At 41.6% G+C, this 26,841-nt stretch overlaps 1 protein-coding gene across 2 annotated transcripts in view; it reads left to right on the top strand.

Moving 5' to 3' along the window:
* Window positions 1-13,390, top strand: part of AFF1 (AF4/FMR2 family member 1) — a 66,918-nt gene extending 53,528 nt beyond the window's left edge. For both annotated transcript variants that reach the window (XM_033059859.2, XM_033059858.2), the window contains exons 12-21: window positions 882-979; window positions 2,703-2,943; window positions 3,756-3,847; window positions 4,430-4,493; window positions 5,316-5,452; window positions 5,691-5,762; window positions 6,375-6,468; window positions 6,566-6,609; window positions 7,370-7,614; window positions 10,235-13,390. In XM_033059859.2, the coding sequence (XP_032915750.1) occupies window positions 882-979; window positions 2,703-2,943; window positions 3,756-3,847; window positions 4,430-4,493; window positions 5,316-5,452; window positions 5,691-5,762; window positions 6,375-6,468; window positions 6,566-6,609; window positions 7,370-7,614; window positions 10,235-10,356 (1,209 nt within the window). In that variant the 3' untranslated portion in view covers window positions 10,357-13,390. The remainder of the gene's footprint in view (window positions 1-881; window positions 980-2,702; window positions 2,944-3,755; window positions 3,848-4,429; window positions 4,494-5,315; window positions 5,453-5,690; window positions 5,763-6,374; window positions 6,469-6,565; window positions 6,610-7,369; window positions 7,615-10,234) is intronic.
* The last annotated feature ends 13,451 nt before the right edge of the window (window positions 13,391-26,841 follow it).

Genomic DNA, 26,841 nt, shown 5'->3' with positions numbered 1-26,841 from the left:
AACCTCAGTGCCTGACTGCAGGGAAGGCCCCTCAGAGTGTCACTGTCAGTTCTGTCAGTGCATCAGTACCCCTGGGGCCTCACAGCAGCCAGCTGGGTCAGATACAGCTGTCAGACATCTTTTGTGGCTGTGTGGAACCTGAAAAACAGTGTAAGGATGTGATCTCAGTGCTGGAGCCTGTCCTGAGCACTCTGCCAGAGGCAGAGTGTGTCACAGCAGAGCCCTGTGAGTGACACAAAGCTGGCTGTGTCCCAGACATGAGTACAGACTGGGAGAAGAACTGAGAGCATGCTGGGGGAGAAGGACCTGGAGGTTCTGCTGGGTGAGAGGCTGTGAGAGACCAGTGTGTGCTTGCAGCCCAGAAAGCCAAATGTGTCCTGGGCTGCATCCAAAGATGTGTGGTCAGGAGGCTGAAGGAGGGGAATTCTGCTTCTCTCCTTCTCTCTGGTGAGACCCCACCTGCAGTGCTGCATCCAGCTCTGGGGTCCCTAGATTACCAGTGCTTTAAAACTTCACCTATATCAGCATTTTGGGGATAAAAACCAAACTTCCTTCACATCTGGTGTATCTGTGTGACCTAACTCACATGCAAGTGCCTTGCTTTTGATTACTGGTAGCAGCAACACGTTTAGCAGTTCCATCCCTGCCACTACAAAGAAATTAATCTATCCAAGCTAAATTAATGATAAAATGTCATTTTAGATTACTTGTCAATGAGCTTGCAATCTGTATCTTCTGTGATGTGGATTTGCAATTTGTTGGTTCCAATAAGTTTGGTTCTTTTTTTAACCAGACTCAATCAAATTTAGCTGTGTTTGTCTATATTTTGTGTGAACTTTGAAAACCTAATTAATTTTTCTTGGTTTTTTACTTCCTATTAGAGGGGAGAGAAGGAAGAGACTGATAGGAAGAAAATGAAATCAGAAAAAGAAACGAAATCATTGCAGTCTTCATCTAACAAAGACTCCAGTAAATTAAAGTGAGTATACAGTGGTGGAATGGCAGAAGGATGTATAAATCAAAGTCTTTCTTAAACAGCTTAGGTCAAGGAACTGTATCTCCTGTCCTTATACTCATGAGTTTGCTTCTAACATAATGTTCCTTCTGAAACCTTATCTACAGCAGATTTGCCTTTACATCCTGAAAGCAACCAGTCACAAAACCAATGTGCTTTTGAGTCCTGACTGTCTGGAATTTCAGGTGGCCTTTGTGATGAGGAATTCCTCCTTTTCCCTGTGCAGCATGTCAGTGCTGCTTGTATGCCTGCTGGAGCTTCCCCTGTAATTGGCATACCAGAGCACTGCCAGCATTCTGGCAAGGCCTTTGCTCAAGTGAGTGCTTCCAAGAGCGTGTTTCCAACTGGGCAGTGTTCCCGAGAGGAGAGACTCATGCCTCAGTCATGGGCTACTGCATTTGATTCCTGCTTGCTTGTGGCTTGAATTTGAAGTGTTGGCTTGAGTTGGTGTGTAGTGTTGAGGTTTGTGTCCTGACAATAGGAGTAAACTGCTTTTCTGAAGAGAAAACACTGACGCGGTCTGGAAGCACTGAGGAATTGGGACAATATTTAGTTGGGTGAAGGGATATTTGGATTGTGGTAGTATTGCAAGAGCTTCAGTTCTGGGGCTTGTTCCTCCCTTTTTCTCAGTGAAAATGAGCACCTGTTTTAGTCATGTTCTGGCTTCTGGAGTGGGAAGGATAGGATTCATTTTTGGGGAGACAGTGCACTTGGGCAGGTCAGGTGATGGCTCTGTGCTCTGTGGAGCATCAGCTGTGCCAAGGTGGAGAAGCTCGGGAGCATGTGTGTGATGTGAGTAGGGACCAAACCATGGGAAAAGTGTGTGGTGAAAGAGGGGAGAGGATTTTCCCATGCACAACAAAATGAAGCAGGATGTTCACCTCAGTCTCCTCAGTTCCTCCTGTTCTGATGTTGCAGTCCACAGGCTGGGATTCCCTGCTCAGTGTTTTCTTAGAATCTTTGGGAAACTGAATAAAAATATGTGAATGAGCAGTGGTAAAACAAAGTTTAGAACTATTTGGTGCTACTTAGAGTTGTCAGAGTTCCTTGCTCATCCTAACTTCAGATGGTCGGAAATCTAATGTTATTAAATGTGATAATCTCTGCCATTTAAAAGCATAGTATTTTAAGTCTCTCTCAACTTTGTAAGTGTTGTCCAGTTAATCTGGCAAGTCTTAAAGGAGGAACTCAGTTTAATTCTGTCAAAGCACATACAGTATCAAGTGTCAGTGTGTGTACCTCTGACCACAGAAAATATGATCTACTGAAAGGGGGTGAGGCAGGCGGTGCTGAAGTTCATTTGCCTTGTTGGGTGATTTGTCCCAGGGATTTTAGTCACTGTAATCACCTCTCTTACTGAATGAAAAGGGGCTGTATTGGAGGCATGCTTTTTTTGCAATGTCCTGATGTTCTGGTTACAAGTGTTTACTCCAAGGACAAGTTCTGAGACTTATTCCTACTTGAAAAGCAGCTTGCTTGTATGTTGATGGTAGGTGAAGGTTTGCTGTTTCAAGCACAATGAAGACCCTAAAGTTTTGTTTTGCTTTTTGTTGAATTCTTTGTATTAGCAAATCATCTCACACTTCCACAGGAGTTTAAACAGAATTGGCAGATGGTGTAACTAAGTTTGTAAAAAATTCCTACATTATATGTACACCTTGTTTATCAATTTGCTTCCCATGTCTAGAGCACCAAAAGCTTCATCTGAAACCCAGAAGAAAGATGTGCTCCCGCCACTGCCAGCTGTGTCTGCTGCACAACCTGCACCAAAGTCAGCCAGGATGACCCAAAAGAGACCCAGAAGTGAGACTGATGAGCTGCCTGCCATGGATAACCCTGCCAGGAATAAGAGCAACCACAAGGATCCTTTGTTTGCCAAGCACAGGAAAGTGGAGGGAAATAATACAGAACTGTCAAAGGCCATCAAAGTAGGTATCCAGGATAACTGGTGGGATGTTTCCTCCAACAGGGGTGCTGTGTGATTCTCTCAGAAACATACTCTGCAAACACCAAAGACATGAGAATCATGTTTATGCTAATCACCATTTCAGATTGTAGGCAACTGCAAATACAATACTGGTGTATTGGTGTAAAAATAAGTGTACTTATAAAAAGAAATAGGGCATTGCTTAAAAATAAGAGAACAAGCAACCTGTGGCATTGACAACAACCCAGGTTTAAGCTTTTATACCTTTTTTACAAAATAGTTCATGATCCTTGCAGCTGGTTCTTTGCATTCCTGGGTTACAAAATTTGATTGTGTGACTGTTTACTGGAGGCTCAGGGTGTGTGGTCTGGGATGTTGCTGTGTGTGTGTGTGTTAAACTAGACTGTGGACACTGTATTAGCTGGCTCTAACTGCTTGCTTTTTCCTTTTCCCTGTAGTTAGTAGTGGGGAATCAGCAATTGTGTGGTTAAAGTGGAAATAAATGTGAATAGATTTTACCATTCTGCCTTGGCTAGAGGACATTAAAACTGTTCTGCTTGCAGCCTCACTGCTCTCTTAGTCATTGTGCAAGGAAGCCTGCTGCTGAATTTCTTTGAGCTTGGGACAAGTTTGAATTGTGTTAGGCATGACAAGCAGTCAGGTGAGAAGCAAGCAGGGTTTGCTGGGGAAGAGAACCTGGAGAATAGACTATGCTTGGGACAGATAAACATTTTCACTTGAAATTTAGGAAAGTCAGACTTTGGAACTGATTTAGGCATATCTCTCTAACCAGCTTTATCTCTCTTTTTTCAGGCATCTGCAGGTGATGTCACAAAGCCTTTCCCAGTGCCTTCTTTGCCAAATGGTACCTCTAAGCCAAGGAGACCTCTGCTCAAGTCTGAAAAGTAAGTTTTTGTTTGATACCCCTCATCTTTACTTTCTGAAGATAGGAGGCAAGGCTGGCTGTGAGGCCACCCTGGCTTCTGCTTTTTCCTGAGCACTTCTTTGGGAGAAAGGAGAGGGGGAGAGATGTGTAGAGACCTGCCTTGTACTGCCTTCTCATACCCTCCACAAAGTAAAGGTTTACAAGAAAGCAAAGTGTTACAACAGTTTTGGTTTGAGGGAAGTTACTTTGGAAATTACATCTCTCTTGTAAACAGATAGCTTGAGTGCAAGTTTTGGTGTCAGGTAAGTGTGTGGTTGCTGCCAAATTTACTTTGTTTCAATTAGAATGTATTTATGGATCTGTACTTGAGGAATGATAGATGATGTAACTATTGACTTTCCATGGGAACGAGTAAATTAATTTATTCCCATAAAAGCCCAACCTCTGGTGGTTTTTTATTTCTAAATGTAAATTTTCTGTATTAGTCCAACATATGTTTTTAAAGAAATCAATCAACCCATAGCACCCCCTAGATAAGAAAGTAAAACTGATAATTATCCTACCCTTTTTCATCTGTTTTTCCTCTCTGTCCCCAATTCAGGCAGCATTCAAAGGAATACTACATTGAGCAGGCCCAGAGGCTGAAGCACAAAGCTGATGCAATGGTAAGTCTTGACCTTGTGCTGGGAATGTTGACCAGCTCCTGCACTCAGCCCTGATACCTGAGTGTGTGGGAATGAGGGTCACTGGCTACCATGACTTCCATATTCCTTACATGGAGTATGTTCAGTCATGTATTGGGATGTTATCTTTATTTGCCAGATGTTCAATGTTTCTCTTTGATGCAAACATGTCTAGAAAATGGGATTCAGAACTGGCATTGTCAGGGATTAGCTTTGCAGGGCTATAAAAGCATCCTTAGAAAACAGATGGAACAGTTAGTTTTAAGACAGTTTAAAAAGTCAGAAAAGTCAGGATCCTGGTAGTTATTGACTTGCTGGTGACTGAGACATGGAAGTGGCCTTGGCAGATCTGATTTTCTCTGCTCTGTGCAGTTTAACAGTGTGCACAAGTGAATATATTGCTTTGCTAATTATGGCAAATAATTATCTCAGTCAGATAATGTCCATTTGCTGACTTCTGTTTACCTTTAAAAATGAAGTGAGGGCATACTGAAGTGGGAAATTTCCCTGTGCCTCGCAGAAGGCAAGCCTCCAAGACCAGACAACAGTATCTAAAAAAAGGTGAAGATAATAAATTACTCAAGGAAACCATTGGGCAAAGAGAGACAAATGTAGTACATAAAGCTGATGACTTGATTCACATTAAGGGTTCTGCTGAGAACCTTTTGATTTTCACCAAGAGACCAGACTGAAATATTTTTCTTTCTTCAAGTCCTGCCTAACTAGGAAGAAAAGAGAATTCAAGTATGCTTGAGAGAAGTGTGCTTGGTCTTAGTTTAAAAATGAGAATTTTTTTCCCAATAGACTGACAAGACTGGAAAGGCCTTTGAGTACCTGGAGGCTGCTCTTTTATTCATTGAATACGGGATTGCCTTGGAATCAGACGTGCTGGAACCAAAATCAGCTTACAGCATATTCAGTGACACCATAGTTCTCATCAAGTAAGTGACTTTCAGAGGGTGACAGTTTGGCATATTTGGAGGGGAGGGCATTTTGACACACAGTCAGTCCACTGCTCAAGATATTACCAAGTTCCTTGTACCAGGACTAAGAACTTGGGGCAGGTTTCCTGATTTTCTGGCTGTTTTTAAGATAACGGCATGCACTTTTTTTTCATAAACTGTGGGGCTTCAGAGTGCTCTGGTGGCTGATGAGTTCCTGTTTGTTTTGTTTCCCTAGATTCATCATGACTTTGAAACCCTTTGCAGACTCCTCCGTCTCTTCACACGGAAAAATCTTTGCTGTGTTACGGTGAGTAACTGCGCTTCTGTTCCTTTGTGCACTGCTTTGAAACTTGATAGAGGGAAAGATCCATTGCTTCCAGGGGTGAAAAATAGGAGTTAGAGTTATGCAAGGAAAGAAAAACCAATATAAAGGAATGGAAAAAAACACAATACAAAAACCAGAATTAATTGAAACAACTCTAAAGTAAGCTGGGAGATCACAAGGGACCACATGTAGAAAGCACAGGCTTTAAAATTTGATCTGCTGGTAATTTGAGAACACGTAAGGGCTTTCACCTAAGGTGAAAGAATGTGATTTGCCTGCCCATGTTTGAGCTGTAACTGAAGCTGTAGCTGAACATGGATGAGGCACTTCTGGATGGGGGCTTACTCAGCCTTTGGCACCTTTGAGAGCCTGGGCACCTGTTTGTAAGAAAGACCAGAGGAGGCCCTTCCTTGTTTCTTTCTTTCCCTTGTGATTCTTTTTCACAAAGTCTTTTTTTTATCATGATCAGAAGGAGAAGTTTTGAGCTTAATTGACCTTCCTGTAGAGCTGAGCTGAGCTGTGCCTGCCTCCATCCCACAAGGCTGATGTGGACTGGGCACAAACACTGACACTCGGGTGTGTTTCTGTCCACAGCATGCGCTGCCAGTCCATTCTGCACATGGCAATGTTTGGTTACAAAAAAGACACTGCCATGAGGTATTCCAGACTCCTGAATGACCACTTCAAGGTAGGGCACAGGTATCACTAAGCTGGATGACTGTGGTGTAGTTACTGATGTCAGCTGAACAGTCCAAAACTAACTAGACTTTTATTCCTTGCTGCAGAGTAATTTCAGAGTAATACAAGCACCTTCTCCGGGTGTTGCAAGGTAAGATTTAAAAATTTGTTTTCATGTGTTTGTGTTTCAATGACAGTGAATAAGTGCTTTTCTATGTTTTGTGGTCATTTCATGTGGCAGCTACCAGGCTGTCTTTCAAAATCTGTGACCAAGAGAAGGTTGTTTGGACCTTGACGGTGGTGCTGATTCCAGTTACATTTTTTGGCCACCTTGCACAGCATAATTCATTGAGAAGTAAATGGTCTCTTGAGAGCAGTGGTGCAAGCCCTGTCATACCAGGCACTAAAATTAGGTTGGTTGAAGTGGTGAGGGTGTGATGAGCCAGGCTGTGTCTGGAAGGCGGCCGGCTGACCACATTTAGCTGCCCTGGGTCTATAAATACGTGTGTGTAGGCTGACCTGGCTGCTCTGAGGAGGTGCCAGAAGCTCCAGCCTCCACAGGAGGGGAGTTTCAGTATGCCTGACTTGAAAGGCATTAGGGAAAACACTTGGGTAATCTCATGAAGACTTTCACGAGTAGGTGTAGATTTTGGAAGATGGATGGGTGGCCCTTTTCAATGTCTGGTCCCACATTTTCTCTTGTTGAGTAGAGTCCTTATAAATCACTTCCACAAACTTGCCCTCAAAGTGCAATTGCTTGTGCTGTAGCTGAACACATCTCACTTTTCAGCAGTCCACTCCATGCCTCAGGCCTGGATGACACCAGATAGCTCCTGGCATGAGGCAGCCTTGCAGAAAGATGTTTAGCTCTGAAGTTGAATGTTTATGATGGTGTTTCTTTTCTGCTGCAGAAGCACAGGCTTGCCTTCTCCTCTTTCTCCAATACCCTCTCCTGCTGGATCTGTGAGTTCTCAGCCGGGATCAAATGATAGCAATGGCATTGGCCACAGTGGCATTGGCAACAGCACTGGCTCGACTGTCACTGTCTCCTGTCATATCTCCAGTGTCACCTCTTCCTATGTCAACATCACCTCCTATATCCTCCATGCATATGAAATTTGGGAAAAGGCTGATGCACTGGCCAGAAAGAATAAAGGTAAGTTTTTGCCCTTTGTCTTTTCTGTCTCGTGTCATGGTTATGTGTGTATTTGCTTCAATCCTGACACTCAGTGCAGCAAGCACCATACCTAAAGATCAAAGCATGAAATATGTTGAATATCTCTGCCAGGGCATATTGACAGAGATACTTGATGGTGATATGCTGTTGAGTGTTCCTATTAAAAGGTTTTCTTGGCATCCTCAAATGTCCAAGAGCTAAGGGGTGAGGGTGTTGAGTGCAGGAAACCAGCCAACTTGCTTCGTGGTAACACAAGAAGTGTAAGGGGTTTGGGTTTTTTCTATCTCTCCCTTTGGGGCACTGAGCTCTTCTGAGTTGGTTCACTTTGTTTAAAAATATAATTTTGGCCTGTAGCCTTGTGTTGTAGTTTTTGCCAAATTTCCAAATCATTTTGTCTTGAAAATGGTGAAGCTGGCTTCTCTGCCTAACAGAGAAACTGAGCAGCACTTGAATTTGAATCCTTTCTGGGCATGTGCCCAGTATTTACCAGCAGCAATTCCTAGAATTGCTGCAACTTTTATTTTTTATTTTACAGTTTTGTTGTTAAAAATTTGTATTGTCCTTTGGTGCAAGTAGTGGTGAATACACAAAAGCCACAGGGTGGGTGCAGTCCAGCCTGTGACCTGCCATCCTACGTGGCCTCAGCAGTGTCATTTTCCATGCAACACAAAGTTTTCTGAGCCAGAGTGGCTGAAGAGATGCATTGCCATGACCTGTTGGCAAACTTGCAAAAGAAAATAAGCACAATGTGCCTGGCTGGATTGCTGTAAGGCTGTAAAAATCCTCACACTAATGAGGCAGTTGCTGAAAATCAAAAGGCTTTCCAAGTCACCTTTGAATAAAAAACTGGTTGTTGGCTGTCCTCTGAGCAAATCTATGCTTGCAGCAGCAGTTGTGTGGCATTTTTGATTCTGTCCTCAAAAGGCTGATAAAAGACTGTCACATAGCAGTGCATGCTGCTAATAAGCAGAGGAGTGAGTCATGGAGGAAAATGTGTGGGAGGGCAGCCTGAGCACAGCCTTGCATCAGTCAAGACTAAATCCAAAACGTGCTCTGTGTGGCTGGCCCTGCTGTAGGGGGATGATGTAGGGGTACTAAATACTCTGTAGGGAATGGATCTGTGCAAGGGAGCAGTAAATACTCATGTAGGCTTGGTGGTGGTGTCGCTTCAGGACAGTTGGAAGCATTTCAGAACTGGAACTTACTGATAATCAGAGAAATATACAAAGAGGCAGAGAGGGAAAACACCAAATGAATAAAAAAGGCTACATCCTTGATTTTATGCAATTCATTGGGCATAAGAAGATGAAGAAAGAGCAACAGCCTTTAGCTATCAAGATCTTATAAACAGGGAAGTCCTAAGGTACTGGAAAGCAGTGAGCTGTAACTACTGCCCAAGTCACTGGTGCAGAGCTGAAGTGCCTTCTGGAGAGTCCGCTGACAGGTCCCAGCTCCTCACTGTAACTCAGAGCAGCTCTTGGATCATGAGGCAGTAACAGGTTGTCTTCAGCCTCTGATATTCCCCTGCAAGGAAAAGCTGAGGCTGCAGGCATGGATGTGAAGTCCTTCCCCTTTCATAAGATGCTGTGCTGACAGATCAGGTTATCTTCTCTTTGCTCAGACAGGGGGTTTGAATTCCTTTTATCCCCTATGGAGGGCATGTATTCTGTAAATAAAAGCAGGAAAACCAGAGGGAATGCCTTCTCTGCTTCTGTATTGGCAAGTATTAGAAAGGAAGTGTTGTGCACTCTGCTTCTGAAGAGCTCCTTGCACAGCCAAGCAGAATTTTTCCACCTTTAGCTTCAATCTTTGGATGTCAAAAAGGAGAACGACCAATTTCTGAAAAGGTATTTAGCAATAAGATGGAGCTGAAGAGTGAGGGACTGGGCAGTGGAAGGCAGGTTATGTAGGAATGTGCTGGAAAGGTGACTGCTAAGGAATAGGTGTGAGAATTTCCTACAGCTCATGGTCACCTGCACAGAGCATTGCCAGCACAGAGGGGGGCTTGCAGCCTGCCAGCCCCTCACAGCAGGGTCAGGTGTGCTGCAAGAGCCACCTCCTGTGTGGGAGGAGGAGTGGGATGCCTGGAGTTGGTGGTGGGATGGGAGGAATGTGAGATCTGCTTGACAAGCAATCCAAACCAGAGCTGTATAGCCTGGCAAGATGCACAAATAGAGAAATCCTGATGTTGCCAAGGTTTGAGGATGGGTGAAGGAAAGGGACCACAGCTGTGTGTGCTCCTCGGTGCTGCTCAGGAAGACACTCAAATTTGACCTGTTTAGAATTTGGGGGAAGCTTGAAGCAGGAACTGTGGTGTGAACACCCAAACTTTTGCCCCTCTACCGTGGAGTCTCTGTGTCCTTTAAAGTCAGGACATGAGGAGGTGGCTCAGTGTGTGTAGATGAGTTTTCCTGTTGCCTGCACTGCCTGCTGTGCTTGTCACCCTTCCCAGCCCTGTGACACTGCTGAGCTGTCTGCTCTAGCACTGTTTTACAGGACTGGCCGGCTGACTGTGCTACTGCTGTCACTCCTCACCTGTCAGGTGTGCCTGGTGTATGAAACCAACCAAATGTTTTCTCTTTCTCCCTTTTTTCCCCAGAGTTTTTTGCCGAACTCAGCAGAGCGACGAGTGCTCTGGCACTGACCAGTAGCCTGACAGACCTGGTACACTACATCAGACAGGGATTACAGTGGCTGAGACTGGAAGCAAATTTGCCTTAACTGGTTCTCCAGGTGGTTAAATACCTTGAAGTTTTTTTGCACTTTTGAAGCCTCAGAAACAGTTTAATTTTTTTTAATTGTTCAATACAAAGCACCTGCAAGGGAAAATATTTTAAATAAAGTTGGAAGTTATCTGGTTACACTGGAAAACCCTTGAACTGTGTTTTTCTAGGGTAGCACTTTGCTGCCTTGAAAAAGAAGAGATGGAGGATGGCACCTTCCTTTAAAACGATGAAGTGCAATGAATTGTCTGAATGGCCCAATGTATTGATGGTCTATAAACATTTCTTTTGCAAATAACCAGCAGGACAATAATTGCACATGATGCTGACAAGAAGGAAATCTGCCTCCAGAGGTGGTTATGCAACATCCCACAGTCTGCAGCAGTTGAGTGCCCAGACAACATGCCAGAGGAGTTGCTTTTGCAAGCACAGATGCAATCTTTGGTATCTTTGTTCCTCAGAGAGCAAGTAGCAACCTCATCAAGCACCAAACAGCGTTATGTTACAGGAAAAGCAGCAAAAGGATCTGCTCTGCCTGCTTTCCAACCTCACCCTCCTGCTTTTGTCAGCCAGCTGACATAACTGAGGAAGCCACTGCCTTCAGTGCTGCAAGTTTTCTTTTCACGTCATCACTGCTTTGGTCCTCCTTGCTGTGCTCTCATGCACATCCATGCCCCAGGCACTCCAGCTGTGTTACTGAGGGGCTGGCTCAGCTTTAGCCTTGCAAGCCAAACACAGTTGGGGTGGCAAAACTACGTGGTATGTTTGGAACAGTTCTGCCTCTCTGCTGAGAGATGTCACCATGAGGATTCTTTGTTGGGCTGGTTTTTCTCATTTCAGTGGGTGGGGGTGGAAAGCTTACACTGGTTTACTGTGATTGCTTGGACATCGTTCTAAGAGCTTCCATAGGAAGGAATTGCTTCTGGTTAAGGAGGGATTAAGTGGCTGAATGTAGAACATAAGATAAATTTTGCATTTGGATATTTGCTTGCAACCATTGAGGGTCTTGGTGAATATCTAAGAGCAGGATTTGTACCAAAGTAGGGTCGTCTTCTTGTGGGAGACAGCTCGTGTTCTCTCAGCCATGCTATAGGATGGGCCCAGTGACTTAGAAACCTGCCAAGGGAACAAGAAAGGGAATAATGAACTGTTTCCAAGCATTCTTTTCCTGGTCACAGTATCAGTGAAGGCAGCATCCATGGCATTTGTGTATTCAGTGAGATGACACCCTTCTCTGCCCAAAGATTCCTTGTGGTGTGACAACAGCATTCTGCCGTCCTCATCTGTAATAGTGTGCCTTAGCCTGCTGGTCCCCTCTCACATCCCTCACCCTCTCTCTGACACCCATGGGGCTGATGAAGAGAAGGATGATATCCTAAAATAATTGTGTTTACAGGAAAGAATTATCTCCCTTTTCCACATAATTTCACAATTAGGGAGGAACAGGTCTGCAGATGTGCAGAAGCACCCCCTTTGTAAAATACCTGTCTGTGGGTTTGAGGCTCATGAAAATGGATAAATATCAGCAAAAGGTTTGCATTTCCACAAGTAGTTTCTGTAGAAAGGGCCCCTGCCACAGGGAAGCCTGGGCTCTTGGTTCTGGGAGGAGGTGATGGGAGCATGCTGGTCCTGAGCACAGGGGAGCTCTCCCATCACCTTCCCTGGCAGTGCAGGACCACCAGGATCATGACTGGGCCTTTCTGCACTTTGAAGGGATTGGCCTTTTATGTTCACTTTGTTAAAAGCCTCAGAGCATTTCAGGGATGAGCTGTCCTAACAAGTGGAAGGAAGATCCATGCCCCCCCTCCCCATTTTACCTCTCAAGCTTTGCTTGCACTCCTCCCCCCTGCAGCAGCGACTGCTCAGAGTAAGCAGGGTCAGAGAAGGGCTCAGCATTAACTGTTTTGTTCTCAGGAAGTGTGGGGATGGGCAGCCAGCCTGGAGGCTGATGTGCACTTTGGAACTTGATCCCAGACTGGTGGATCGATGCCACCTTTGGACTTTGTCTGAAGACAAAGCTACTTCTAGGATCACCAGCTAAGGAGGAGGAAAGACTAAAGCTTTAATGAACCTGGAAACCACAGTGGGAGCCTGCAGGAACCATAGCAGAGTGTTAGAGGAAAACATGCGGGGCAGCAGGGACAGGGGTGTCCTGGTACTTTCCTTCTGTGTGCATCCATGTCCCTGCCTGCTGCCACGAGAGGTGCTTGCTGCTCTGCAGAAGTGGTTGTGTGAGGGCTGCTCCCATTCCCAGGACAAACTCCCCTGGCTTTGCAGGAAAGAGCATCACAGGCAGTTTGTGTCACAGGCATGTGGGAGGTCTTTGGGAGCTCTCAGTTCAAAACCAATCTTGGAAGCATCACTGCCAAGCTCCACAGCAGGAAGCTAGGTTTTGTTTCAGGATACAGAGAAAGACTGTTCAAATAATAGGAAATTTTAAGAAAAGCCATCATATTTCAACCTTGAGCCAGGTCAGAGGCCTGCAGAGGGTTAGGAAGGAAGCTCATCATTTTCACCTGGGACTATTCAGGCCTTTGAAAAAAACAAACAAACAAAAAAATAAAAGCAGAAATCAAAACGTAGCAGTGGAAGAAATAGCATTTGCCATTAAGAAGGTAATCATAAATCCAAGGAAACCCAGGGGTGATTGTTTAATCCCAGAAAGAAAGGAGGCAGCTATGGTGGCAAAGCAGCATCATTTCCATGCAATATTTATTTAAAAGAAATAATAATACCTGTGTTGAAATTGTCAAATGTTCTATTTTTAAGATGCCATTTATTTAATAGTTGAAAACCCCACTTACATGGAGATAGAGATCTCTTCTGTAACTGAAAGTCAAAGTCTGACTGCAATGTCCTTGTTTTTGGTTTTGTCCTCTCCCCTCCCTCTTGGTTTCCACGATAAATCTGTACATCTTATTTTGGGGATGTATGTCCCTCTTGTATATAACCTTTTTCTGCCCTGCGTGTGATGGAATTTCTGAGATGGTTGATTCATATGGGGGAAATAAACAATAAATGAATGTTTGTTATGAGGTGTTTCAAGAGTTCTTGTGTTCTCAGCTTCTTGCAGAGCAATTCTAGCATAGCTTTTCTCTGAATGGCCTTAGTGTTTCCCTTCTGAATGAGGTTTAGGTATGAATTTCTGTACAAGAAGTTTCTTGTTCCCTTTGCTGCCCTGATTGTCGCCCCTTGCCCTTTCTTTAGTGACTAAAAGTGGCGCAGTGTAGATGCTCAGAGTGGCAGGAGTGTCATGACTCGGGACATGTTCCTCCTACCCTCCCAATTCCATGCAGGGAAGGCTGTGCTGGGCCAGCTGCTGGAGCCAGCAGTGCCTGGCTCTGAGCACTCCCTGACAGGAACATCCCACAGGTTGGTTTCAGGCAGTCCAACAAGGTAAATTAGAAAACCAGGACACAAGGCACAGAAGTGATGGCTGAAGGGTCCTGTTCTATGTTTACCGCAAAGCTGTTGTAGGGCTCATTTTGTGGGTTGGTTTCTGAAGGGCTGTGAGGAGGATTTCCCTCAGGGAATTCCACAGGATTTCGTGCCCTGTGGTAGCAGTGTCTCATTGTGCAAGGGGATCTCTGCCACAGCCTTGTACTTCTCATTAGAGGCTTTTCCCACTTTTTGTTTTCCAGGTTGTTCCTTGGAAGCCTGGTTTGGGCATCTCTGTGCACTATTGGGATATAACTTCTGTGTGTGATTCAGGTCTGTTCTGCAGCAGGTGGTGCCCCCAGGATATTTGCTAATGGATGTGGTTTTCTAGTGCACTGTGTGAATTGTAGAGGATACTGACACCTGGTTTAATCCCCTGCTGTTACAGGTGCTGTGCATAGAAATGCACTCTTGGATTGTGATTAGTGCAGGGCTGGGGCAAAGCAGGGAGGGTTAACTTTGGGGGTGGGTGGGATGGAAATGGAGTTGAACATGCCAGCAGGGAGGGCATCCAAAAGGCAGGTAGGATGTGGGGCTGTAGCAAGTGTTGGCTGCCCTGCTTGGCTTTCTGCCCAGGGCAGTGGCCCCTCTGGGTTAACACAGCCAAAAATATTTTTCCAATAATACTTTGTTGTAGTTTCTTTAATTATCGAGTCTTTATTGCCCAAACCTAATTTCGCAACCTTGTTTAATTTATTTTGAGATTTGTTATTGATTATAGATGAGCTTGCATTCTGTCTTTGGCTTGGCTTGTCCTTTTCAAAGATAAATGTCATTTTTGGCAAAACAGCTGAGTTAAAGTCGATTGCAGTTTCTCAACCTTGTGCTGCTCTCCAAACACTAAAATAGCCCCTTGGCAGCCTGTGCTTTCCTTACATTAATTGCAGTTTCAGCAGCCCTGTCACAAAAAACCAACTCTGTTCCTGGGCTATCATCAAACTTTCTGAATGTGTTTCCATTACCTTTGTGTTCCTGAAACTTATGCATGTTACAAGATCAGTATGCACTCACTGCTGCTTTGCGATGTATTTTGTCAAGGTGTGGGGTTCCCAGAGTTCTTGCTGGGTTTTCTTTCTCTCCTGCTTAGTATTGCTGAGATTAAGGGGGGTTTTGGGTCCAGCCCTTCATGTTGCAGCATTAAGGCCATGTTTTACACTGTCAGAGACATTTGCAAAACTTGTAGATTGTTCAGTGAAGTCTTGGTTCTACTGCTGCCCAGTTGCATATGAAGAAATAATTGTAAATGGAAAAAATAGTTCAGATTTTTTTTTCCAGTTTCCAAGTAATACAATGCATCTGTTTTTCGCTTGCTCCATGTGGGGTTTTTCTCAGATGCCTGCTGTACCTTTTCACTTGGAAACTGTAGCTGTGGCAAATTCAAATCTTTGTTTAAATTTTCATTTGAAAGAATCAGAAAATCCTGCCAGCTTAACAACTGTAAAGGAGTAATTACTTAGACAAGGTAGTGCCTTGGGAGTAGTTGGAATCTTTTGGACCAGGGAGGCTGTGGGCAAAAGGGAGCTGGGCTCCAGATGAGGACGTGAAATACTGTGCAGGCAGATCAGAACTTGGGGGGCATTGCAGAAATCAATGCACAAGATCTTTTCTAAGATTTTTCTGCCACACAGCTGGGAGAAACGAGCCGTTGACTTTGATTGTATTCTGTGCTAAGTGGAGCACTGAGCTTAGTGGAGGTAGTAGATTAGACTAAACAGTCTGGCTGAAGTAAAAAGGGAAGAGAAACCTGCAGATCATGGGCACAGCATTTATTTTAGCACTCCTGATCCCTGACCTTTGACCCCTGACCCTGGACTTTTAATCCCTAACCCTTGACCTTTGGTCCCTGATCCCTGACCTTTGACCCTTGACCTTTGACCCCAACATTTGACACCAAACCTTTGACCTATGACCCTTGACCTTTGACCCACGACCCCGGCACCTCGACCTTTGACCCATGACCCTAACCCTTGACCTATGACCTTTGACCTATGACCTTTCACCTTTGACCCATGACCTGTGACCTATGACCTTTAACCTTTGACCCATGACCTTTGACATTTGACCCATGACCCATGACCTTTGACCCATGACCCATTACCTTTGACCCTTAACCTATGACCTTTGACCCATGACCTATGACCCCTGACCGTTGACCTTTAACCTTTAAACCCCTGAACGATGACCCTTGACCTTTGACCTTTTACCCCTGACCCTTGACCTTTGACCCTTGACCTATGATATTTGACTCCTGACATACGACCTTTCACCTTTGACCCATGACCTTTGACCAATGACCTATGACCTTTGACCATGACCTATGACCTTTAACCTTTGATCCCTGACATATGACCCTTGACCTATGACCTTTTACCCCTGACCTTTGACCCTTGACCTATAACCTTTTACCCCTGACCCTTGACCTTTGACCCTTGACATTAGACCCTTGACCTATGACCTTTCACCTATGACCCGTGACCCATGACATTTGACCTTTGACTCCTGACCTATGACCTTTGACCGATGACCCATGACCCTGACCTATGACCTTGACCCATGACCTTTGACCCTTGACCTATGACCCATGACCTTTGACCCTTGACCGATGACCTTTGATCCCTGACCTTTGACCCCCGACCTTTGACCTTTGACCTTTGGCCCATGACCTATGACCAATTACCTATGACCTATGACCTTTGACCCATGACCTATGACCCCTGACCTTTGACCTATGACCTTTGACCCTTGACCTATGACCTTTGACCTTTAACCCATGAGCCCTGACCTATGACCTTTGACCTTTGACCTATGACCTTCGACCCATGACCCCTGACCCATGACCTTTGACCCTTGACCTATGACCCCTGACCTTTGACCCCTGACCTTTGACCTATGACCTTTGACCCTTGACTGATGACCTTTGACCTTTAATCTATGAGCCCTGACCTATGACCTATGACCTTTGACCCATGACCAGTGACCCATGACCCATGACCTTTGACCCATGACCTTTGACCCATGACCTATGACCCCCTGACCTTTGACCTATGACCTTTGACCCTTGACCTATGACCTTTGACTTTAACCCATGAGCCCTGACCTATGACCTTTGCCCCATGACCTTTGACCTATGACCCTTGACCCCTGACCTTTGACCCATGACCTATGACCTTTAACCTGTGACCCATGACCCCCGACCTATGACCTTTGACCCATGACCTTTAACCTTTGACCAATGACCTTTGCCCTTTGACTGTTTTTGGGTTTTTTTGAGATTTTTTTTTCCGGCCTTTTGGGGGATTTTCAGGGATTTTTTGAGGATTTTTTGGAGATTTTTTGGGACTTTTTTAAGAAATTTTTGTGGGTTTTTTGGGGGATTTTTTTGGAAATTTTTGGAGCTTTTTTGGGGGGATTTTGGGGGATTTTTTGGGGATTTTTTTGGCATTTTTGGGGAATTTTTGGGGATTTTTTTTATTTTTTGGGATTTTTTTGGGATTTTTTGGTGGATTTTTGGGGGATTTTTTTTTATTTTGTTAGATTTTTTTGGGATTTTTTTGGAAATTTTTGGGGAATTTTTTTGGGAATTTTGGGGGGATTTTTTAGGGAATTTTTGGGGATTTTTTGGGGATTTTTTGACAATTTTTTGGGGTTTTTTTTGGGATTTTTTGGGACATTTTTTTAGGGATTTTGGGGATTCTTCTTGGAAAACATTTGGGGGAATTTGGGAATTTATTGAGGATTTTTTTGGGGATTTTTGTGGATTTTTTTTGGAAATTTTGGGGATTTTTTGGAATTTTTGGGAGATTTTTTGTGAATTTTTGGGGATTTTGGGGGAACTTGGGGAAAATTTTGGTTTCAGAATCTATGGGGCAGAGAATCCATGGGACAGAGAATCTATGGGGCAGGGAATCTATGGGGCAGGAATAATCCCAAAAATCCCAAAATTCCCAAAAAATTCCCCAAAATTTCTCAGAATTTTCCCATAAAATTCCCAAGAAATTCCCAAAATTCCCCAAAAAAAGCCAAAAAAATCCCCCAAAAATCCCAAAAAATAAAAAAAATTTAAAAAAATCCCAAAAAATAAAAAAAATCCCCAAAAATTCCCCCCAAAAAATTCCAAAAAAATTCCAAAAAAATTCCCCAAAAAATCCCCCCAAAATCGCCCCAAAATCCCAAAAAGTTCCCCAAAATTTCCCAAAAAATCACCAAAATTTTCCCATAAAATTCCCAAAAAAACCCCAAAAACTCCCAAAATTCCCAAAAAAACTCCCAAAAAACCCCCCAAAAGATCCCCAGAAAATCTCAAAAAAATTTTAAAAAAAAATCCCCGAAAAATTACCCCCCAAAAATCCCCAAAAAATCCCCAAAAATTCCCAAAATTGCCCCAAAAATCCCCTCAAAAATCCCAAAAATCCCCCAAAAATCCCCCCAAAAATCCCCAAAAAATCCCTCAAAAATTCCCCAAAAAATCCCCAAAAAATCCCAAAAAATTCCCCAAAAAATAAAAAAAAATCCCCCAAAAAATCCCCAAAAAATCACAAAAAATAAAAAAAATTCCAAAAAAATCCCAAAAAAATAAAAAAATCCCCAAAAATTCCCCCCAAAAATTCCCCCAAAAAATTCCCCCCCCAAAATCCCCCAAAAATCCCAAACAATTCCCAAAAAAATCCCCAAAAATTAAAAAAAATCCCCCAAAAATTCCCCAAAAAGTCCGCAAAAAATCCCCCCAAAATCCCAAAAAGTTCCCCAAAATTTCGCAAAAAATCACCAAAATTTTCCCAAAATATTCCCAAAAAATTCCCAAAACCTCCCAAAATTCCCAAAAAAACTCCCAAAAAACCCCCCAAAAGATCCCCAGAAAATCTCAAAAAATTAAAAAAAAATCCCCCAAAAATTCCCCAAAATATCCCCAAAAATTCCCCCCCAAAAATCCCAAAAATATCCCCAAAAAAATTCCAAAAATTGCACCAAAAAATCCCCTCAAAAATCCCCAAAAAATCCCCAAAAAATTCCCCAAAAAATCCCCCAAAAATTCCCCAAAAAATCCCAAAAAATTCCCAAGAAATTCCCAAAAAATCCCCAAAATTCCCAAAAAACTTCCAAAAAATCCCCCAAAAATTTCCCCCAAAAAATCCCCAAAAAATCCCCAAAAATTCCCAAGAAATTCCCAAAAAACTCCCAAAATTCCCAAAAAACTTCCAAAAAAATCCCCCAAAAGATCCCCAGAAAATCTCAAAAAAATTTAAAAAAAATCCCCGAAAAATTCCCCAAAAAATCCCCAAAAATTCCCCCCCAAAAATCCCAAAAAAATTCCAAAAAAAATTCCCAAAATTGCCCCAAAAAATCCCCCCAAAAATCCCAAAAATCCCAAAAAAATCCCCCAAAAAATCCCCAAAAAAACCCAAAAAATCCAAAATATCCCAAAAAATCCCCCAAAAATTCCCCCCAAAATATCTGAAAAAAATCCCAAAAAAATCCAAAAAAAATCCCCAAAAAATAAAAAAAATCCCAAAAAAATCCCAAAAAATAAAAAAAATTCCAAAAAAAAATCCGAAAAATTAAAAAAAAAAGTCCCCAAAATTTCCCAAAAAATCACCAAAATTTTCCCATAAAATTCCCCAAAAATCCCCAAAAACTCCCAAAAAATCCCCCCAAAGATCCCCAGAAAAATCTCCAAAAAAATATTTTTAAAAAGTCACAAAAATCCCCCAAAAATTCTCCAAAAAATCCCGAAAAAACCCCAAAAAATCCAAAAAAATCCCCCCCCCAAAAAAAAAAATTCCCCCCCAAAATCCCAAAAAAATCCCAAAAAATTCCCCAGAAAATCCAAAAAAAATCCCCAAAAAATTTCCCAAAATTGCCCCAAAAAATTCCATAAAACTCCCAAAAATCCCAAAAAAATCCCCAAAAAACCCCAAAACATCCAAAAAAATCCCCAAAAAATTCCTCAAAAAATTCCAAAAAATCCAAAAAAATTCGCCAAATAATCCCAAAAAAATCCCCAAAAATCCCCAAAAAATTCCCCAAAAAATCCTCAAAAAAACCCAACAAATCCAAAATATCCCCAAAAAATCCCCCAAAAATTCCCCCCAAAAAATCCCCAAAAAATCCCAAAAAATTCCCAAAAAAATCCCAAAAAAATCCCAAAAAATAAAAAAAAATCCAAAAAAATCCGAAAAATTAAAAAAAAAACCCCAAAAATTCCCCCCCAAAAATCCCAAAAAAATCCCCCCAAAATTCCCCAAAATTTCCCAAAAAATCACCAAAATTTTCCCATAAAATTCCCAAGAAATTCCCAAAAAACTCCCAAAAAATCCCTCAAAAGATCCCCAGAAAATCTCCAAAAAAAATTTTAAAAAATCCCCAAAAATCCCCCAAAAATTCTCAAAAAAATCCCGAAAAAACCCCAAAAAATCCAAAAAAATCCCCCCCCCAAAAAAAAAAATTCCCCCCCAAAATCCCAAAAAAATCCCAAAAAATTCCCCAGAAAATCCAAAAAAAATCCCCAAAAAATTTCCCAAAATTGCCCCAAAAAATTCCCCAAAACTCCCAAAAATCCCAAAAAAATCCCCAAAAAACCCCAAAACATCCAAAAAAATCCCCAAAAAATTCCCCAAAAAATCCCCAAAATTTAAAAAAAAAATCCCCAAAAAATTCCCCAAAAAGTCCGCAAAAAATCCCCAAAATCCCAAAAAGTTCCCCAAAATTTCGCAAAAAATCACCAAAATTTTCCCATAAAATTCCCGAAAAATCCCCAAAAACTCCCAAAATTCCCAAAAAACTCCCCAAAAATCCCCCAAAAGATCCCCAGAAAATCTCAAAAAATTAAAAAAAAATCCCCCAAAAATTCCCCAAAAAATCCCCCAAAAATTCCCCCCAAAAATCCCAAAAATATCCCCAAAAAAATTCCAAAAATTGCACCAAAAAATCCCCCCAAAAATCCCAAAAATCCCCAATAAATCCCCCAAAAAATCCCCAAAAAAACCCAAAAAATGCAAAATATCCCCAAAAAAATCCCCCAAAAATTCCCACAAAAAAATCCCCAAAAAATCCCCCAAAAATTCCCCCCAAAAATTCCCAAAAAAATCCCAAAAAATTCCCAAAAAAATCCCCAAAAAATCCCAAAAAATAAAAAAAATCCCCAAAAAATTCAAAATAAATCCCCAAAAATTCCCCCCCAAAAAAATCCCCAAAAAATTCCCCAAAATTTCCCAAAAAATCACCAAAATTTTCCCATAAAATTCCCCAAAAATCCCCAAAAACTCCCAAAATTCCCAAAAAATTCCCAAAAAATCCCCCAAAAGATCCCCAGAAAATCTCCAAAAAAAATTTTAAAAAAGTCACAAAAATCCCCCAAAATCTCCCCAAAAAATCCCGAAAAAAACCCCAAAAAATAAAAAAAATCCCCAAAAAATAAAAAAAATAAAAAAAATTCCCCCCCAAAATCCCAAAAAAATCCCAAAAAACTCCCCAGAAAATAAAAAAAAAATCCCCAAAAAATTTCCCAAAATTGCCCCAAAAAATCCCCCCCAAAATCCCAAAAATCCCCAAAAAACCCCAAAACATCCAAAAAAATCCCCAAAAAATTCCCCAAAAAATCCAAAAAAATTCCCCAAATAATCCCAAAAAAATCCCCCCAAAATTCCCCCCAAAAAATCCCAAAAAAATCCCCGAAAAATTCCCCAAAAAATCCCCAAAAAATCCAAAAAAATCCCGAAAACATTTCCCAAAATTGCCCCAAAAAATCCCCCAACAATCCCAAAAAGTTCCCCAAAGTTTCCCAGAAAATCACCAAAATTTTCCCAAGAAATTCCCAAAAAATTCCCAAAAAACTCCCAAAAATCCCCCAAAAGATCCCCAGAAAATCTCCAAAAAAAATTTTAAAAAAGTCACAAAAATCCCCCAAAATCTCCCCAAAAAATCCCGAAAAAAACCCCAAAAAATAAAAAAAATCCCCAAAAAATAAAAAAATAAAAAAAATTCCCCCCCAAAATCCCAAAAAATCCCAAAAAACTCCCCAGAAAATAAAAAAAAAATCCCCAAAAAATTTCCCAAAATTGCCCCAAAAAATCCCCCCCAAAATCCCAAAAATCCCCAAAAAACCCCAAAACATCCAAAAAAATCCCCAAAAAATTCCCCAAAAAATCTAAAAAAATTCCCCAAATAATCCCAAAAAAATCCCCCCAAAAAATCCCAAAAAAATCCCCGAAAAATTCCCCAAAAAATCCCCAAAAAATCCAAAAAAATCCCGAAAACATTTCCCAAAATTGCCCCAAAAAATCCCCCAACAATCCCAAAAAGTTCCCCAAAGTTTCCCAGAAAATCACCAAAATTTTCCCAAGAAATTCCCAAAAAATTCCCAAAAAACTCCCAAAAATCCCCCAAAAGATCCCCAGAAAATCTCCAAAAAATTAAAAAAAAATCCCCCAAAAATTCCCCAAAAAATCCCCAAAAATTCCCCCCCAAAAATCCAAAAAAAATCCCAAAAAAATTGCCCCAAAAAATCCCGCCAAAAATCCCCCAAAAATTCCCCAAAAAATCCCCAAAAAAACCCAAAAAATCCCCAAAAAAACCCAAAAAATCCAAAATATCCCCAAAAAATCCCCCAAAAATTCCCCAAAAAATAAAAAAATAAAAAAATTCCCCAAAAAATCCCCAAAAATACCCCCAAAATATCCCAAAAAATTCCCCAAAAAATCCCAAAAAATAAAAAAAATCCCCAAAAAATAAAATAAAAAAAAATTCCAAAAAAAAAAATCCCCAAAAATTCCCCCCAAAAAAATCCCCAAAAAATCCCAAAAAATACCCCAAAAAATCCCCAAAAAAATCCCAAAAAAAATCCCTCCAAAATCCCAAAAAGTTCCCCAAAATTTCCCAAAAAATCACCAAAAATTTCCCCATAAAATTCCCAAGAAATTCCCAAAAAACTCCCAAAATTCCCAAAAAATCCCCCAAAAATCCCCAGAAAATCTCAAAAAAAAAAAAAAATCCCAAAAATCCCCAAAAATCCCCAAAAAACCTCCAAAAATCCAAAGAAATCCCCAAAAAATCCCCCAAAAAATCCCAAAAAATTCCAAAAAAATTCCCAAAAAACCAAAAAAAATCATTAAACCTCTGATTTTATTTCCAATAACTATAGAAATTCAGGCTTGGGAAGCTTAGGTGGAAGGAGGCTGGGCAGTAGCTCTTGTGTCTTGGATGAGGGCAGGCAGCAAATCATGCTGTTGATGTTCTGGTTGAAAATTATCCTAAACAGGAATTTGATAAGGGATTCCCTCTTTTCACACAAAATTAAAGGACACAGACTTACAGTGTAGCAAGCAACTGTGAAAGAAGATTGTGCAGCTGACATGTAGTCAGAGCAACAGAGCTGCAGCAATCTGCTCTCATCATAAAAATCATCTGGTAATTATTTTTCATCTCCTTGATTTGTTCACCAAATTAGGAATTCTTGGAATTGATGAATTGTATCTTATCAATGATGTATTGTTTTTAATGTTTTTTAAAAAATGTGTCTGTGAGATGATTTAATACCACATTTATTCGCCATCTGATGGGCAGAAGCCTTTTCTTACATGAATTCTTTCAGCAATCAGCTGTACTTTGAAGGAAATGTAAAGAATCTGTGAATCACAGAGATGAGTTGGGCTGTTGTGGTGTTTTGCTGGCTAAAACACTCCAATGTCGATTTGTTTTTCCCACCCCATTACCTAATAATTTACATGTGAAATTTTTGTTGCAGAGCCCCTGCTCCAGGAGTTCTCCGGTCTGGACTGAGCCTCCCCAAGTTTCCATCACTGCTCAAAATGTGCAAGTCACAGAATTTAATTTCTTGCCACATTTTTTTCATTTAATACCTGCAGCCTTTGGACAAAGCAGCTGCACAGTCTGGCCCTGGTACTTGAGGGCTCCCTGAATGGCTCCTTCTCAGCTGCAGAAGTGAAGCCAAAGCTATTGATTTTATTATTATCATTATTATTATTATTATTATTTTCAGTTTTAATAATCCAATGTCTTCTGTGACTGTACATTGAGGTGTCTCTTCAAATAATGTAATGTAGGCAGAGACATCAAGTTCTGCCCATAATAATTTCATGTCAATGTTAGTGACAGCAGCATTGAAAGGAAGGGAAGCTCATAAAGGAGGGTAGCTAAGGTTTAACTTTTCCAAGCAGTTTCCATGTTCCATTGGAGCAGCTTGCCTGGGGCTTGATGAAGAAAGGCAGAAAGAAGAGGAATCAAATAAGTCCAGCAAAGGGATACAGAAATCAGTTTGGCTAGATAGAGGACTGTAAAAAAATAGGGGAGAGTCTTTGGAAGAGAAGCTGCTTGAATTTCCCACGTCTGTTTTCCTAAGGTCTGCACCTTAGGGGTCAGAATTGGAGTAAATTTGAGCCCCATGGATTAGGAGGCATTGTTGGATCACCTAGGGTTAGGAGCAGGTTTGGACAGTTTCTTGTACTGCTAGGTGCCCACTTCCTCAGCTTTAGGGCACCTCTGGGTTAATCTGTGCCCAAATGTGTGAAACAGAGATTGGCTCACCAGGGCACAGTGCAGGGGGATTATCAGCACCAGCTCCTGGTCAGGAGGGGATACACTGTCTCTCTCAGGAAGGCTGACTTTGTTTCATCCTCCAGGTGCCATCAGGGGTTTATTTATTTATGGTATTTCTGCAAATGCTGTGCTGTGCACTGCTAATATTTCCCTTTTCTTTTTTTTTGAGTTGCAGTACTGAGCGTTTCAACAGGACTTGACGATGTGGTCATTGTTTGTTTTAAAATCTTAGGAACTGCAGAAATTGTCATGTGCCATCTCATTTCAGGCCAGGTCCAACAAGTGCCAGCTCTTACAGATAAGAAGCAATATGGTAGGGCAAAGGCTCAGCTGCCCTTCTGATTAGGTTCTGCTTGGCTTAACAGGGAGAGGAGGGTTTTAATCCAAATCGTTCTCACTAGTGGTCTCAGGCTACAACACAGAGATTCCTTAATTCTGCATTGTGCTTTGCTAAAATATCACAAAATTCTAGAAGGGAATGAAATGTTCTCCCTGGAGATGGCAGAATGCTTTTTCCAGGTTCTCAGCCACATTGCACTGGGAGAGACAAGCCCCAGAGCAGTGATACCAAGCTGTTTTCTTCTCATATCACTCACCTGTCCCTGCAACTGTCATGATGTTACTTAAAAAGCTAGAGGGCTTTTTAAAAGATATATTTTCTATTGGCTTTGAGCTCAGGTTGGTTTGCATAAGAAATTACTTCAAAGCCCTGACTGAGCCTAAGGGGTTCATGTTCTTCAAAAGGGAGTTACATAAATCAAGATTCTGTCTACTCCCATGATGATTTTCTTCCTCCTCTTCTTGCCTCTGTAAAACATGTGTTCTCCAGTTCACCAAAAGGAGAAAAATTCCATTTTCATTCAGTTGTACAAGCAGCAGGGCAGTGGTCTGCATCTTCCCCTGACCACCAGGCAAGAAGAAAGATTTCTGGCACCCCATTAGGAACACCCAGAGTCGTGATGTTCCCAATGGTTCATCCAGCAGTGTACAGGGCAGGGTTTCAGTTGTTGCTTTTCTGGCACACACTCATTCTCTGTTGGCTGCCTCAGCAGTATTTAGCAATTGTTCCTTGCTTACGTGGAAATAGTTCTTGGATTAGAATTTGGTCTCTCTGTGCAGTTAATTTGTTGAACTATGTGGTAAAAGAAATGTTATTTTGCCCCTAATCATTGTTAACAGAAACATAACCGTGACCAAACTCTCTTGGATATACATGCAATTTTCAATATAATGTACAACAAAAGGCATTGTATTAAAAATTTCTATTGAGTGTCAATGGTTTTAGTTACAACCTATAAAATTACATTTAATGAATGCCATAATGTTTCACTTACCAGTGTCTCTGTCTATTACAAATGCTGAACTGGGAGCTGCCAAAGGAGTACTGCACTGACTCTTACAATGATAATAATGAAAGGGTTCATTGCAATCATTCCACATAATCCTCCATAACTTGCTGTTTCCAAGTTTGTGATCCTTTGATGCTTATTTGGCTACAAAACGAAAGCCTTTTCTCCAGATAATGAAGGAAAGGAAGGTTTTGCTGGACCATTTGAGAATATTTGATTCTTTCATTGTTTACAGCTAGACTTGAAAAGGATCAAAAAGATTTTTGCAGGACTGGCTTAGTGTAAAGGCTTCTTTCTGACTTGTAGCACAGGCAGTGAGCATAAAGAAGGTATTATCTTTAGGAATCAATTACCCAGTAATTAAAGCAAACTACAGATTGTTTCATACAACAGGGACAGGAGGTGGAGAACTTTCTCAATATGGAAACAACTTCTGTATAGACAAGCCAGAAAGCTTGATTTCATCTAAAAACAAAGTTCTCTCTTTACTGAAAACTTCAGTTTATTCTTACTCTTTTATACCTGTTCTGGAAATCAGCAGACACCCAGATTGCCATTAATGACTGCACCTGACTTCCATCAGGAAGCTGTTCCTAATTATCTAAATGGATAAAGCACTAAGACACAACAGAGTAAAACACATTAAAAACTTTTTCAGCTTAGTTCTCCGTATGAATTAACTCCATTGGAATGAAATTTTCCTGTTCTTAGGATCTGAAGTGAATAGAAATGTGTATAGAAATGGAGAAGAAGTCCCCTAAAGTGTATTTTAACAATCCTTACTATATTTTTGTTATTTTCAAAGGGACATCAGCACAAGGCAGCACAGGCAGCTAAGCCCAGAATGTCCACTGTTGAGAAAAGGGCATTTGGATCTCACATGGAAGAACACAAGAGACAGTGCCAGGCTAGGAATGGTGAGTCCTGTTTCTGATGGATGAGTACTCAGATGAACTGAAGCCAAGACTGCAACAAGGACAAGGTTAAGGCACTTGATAGATAAATTTAAAGGAATTCAGACCTATTTGGGGACTAATTTAGTGAGAGAAGCTTATATTTCCTGATCAGACCCCAGGATCAGGGCTGTGTTATACCTGATTCAGTGTCCTTGGGAATGAGATAAGCAAGATGTCAGCACAGTTGAG

Source organism: Catharus ustulatus, chromosome 5 (assembly GCF_009819885.2).
Source record: "Catharus ustulatus isolate bCatUst1 chromosome 5, bCatUst1.pri.v2, whole genome shotgun sequence".
Taxonomy (NCBI): domain Eukaryota; kingdom Metazoa; phylum Chordata; class Aves; order Passeriformes; family Turdidae; genus Catharus; species Catharus ustulatus.
Note: the sequence above shows the minus strand (reverse complement) of the source record. Positions and strands in the feature narration are given on the sequence as shown.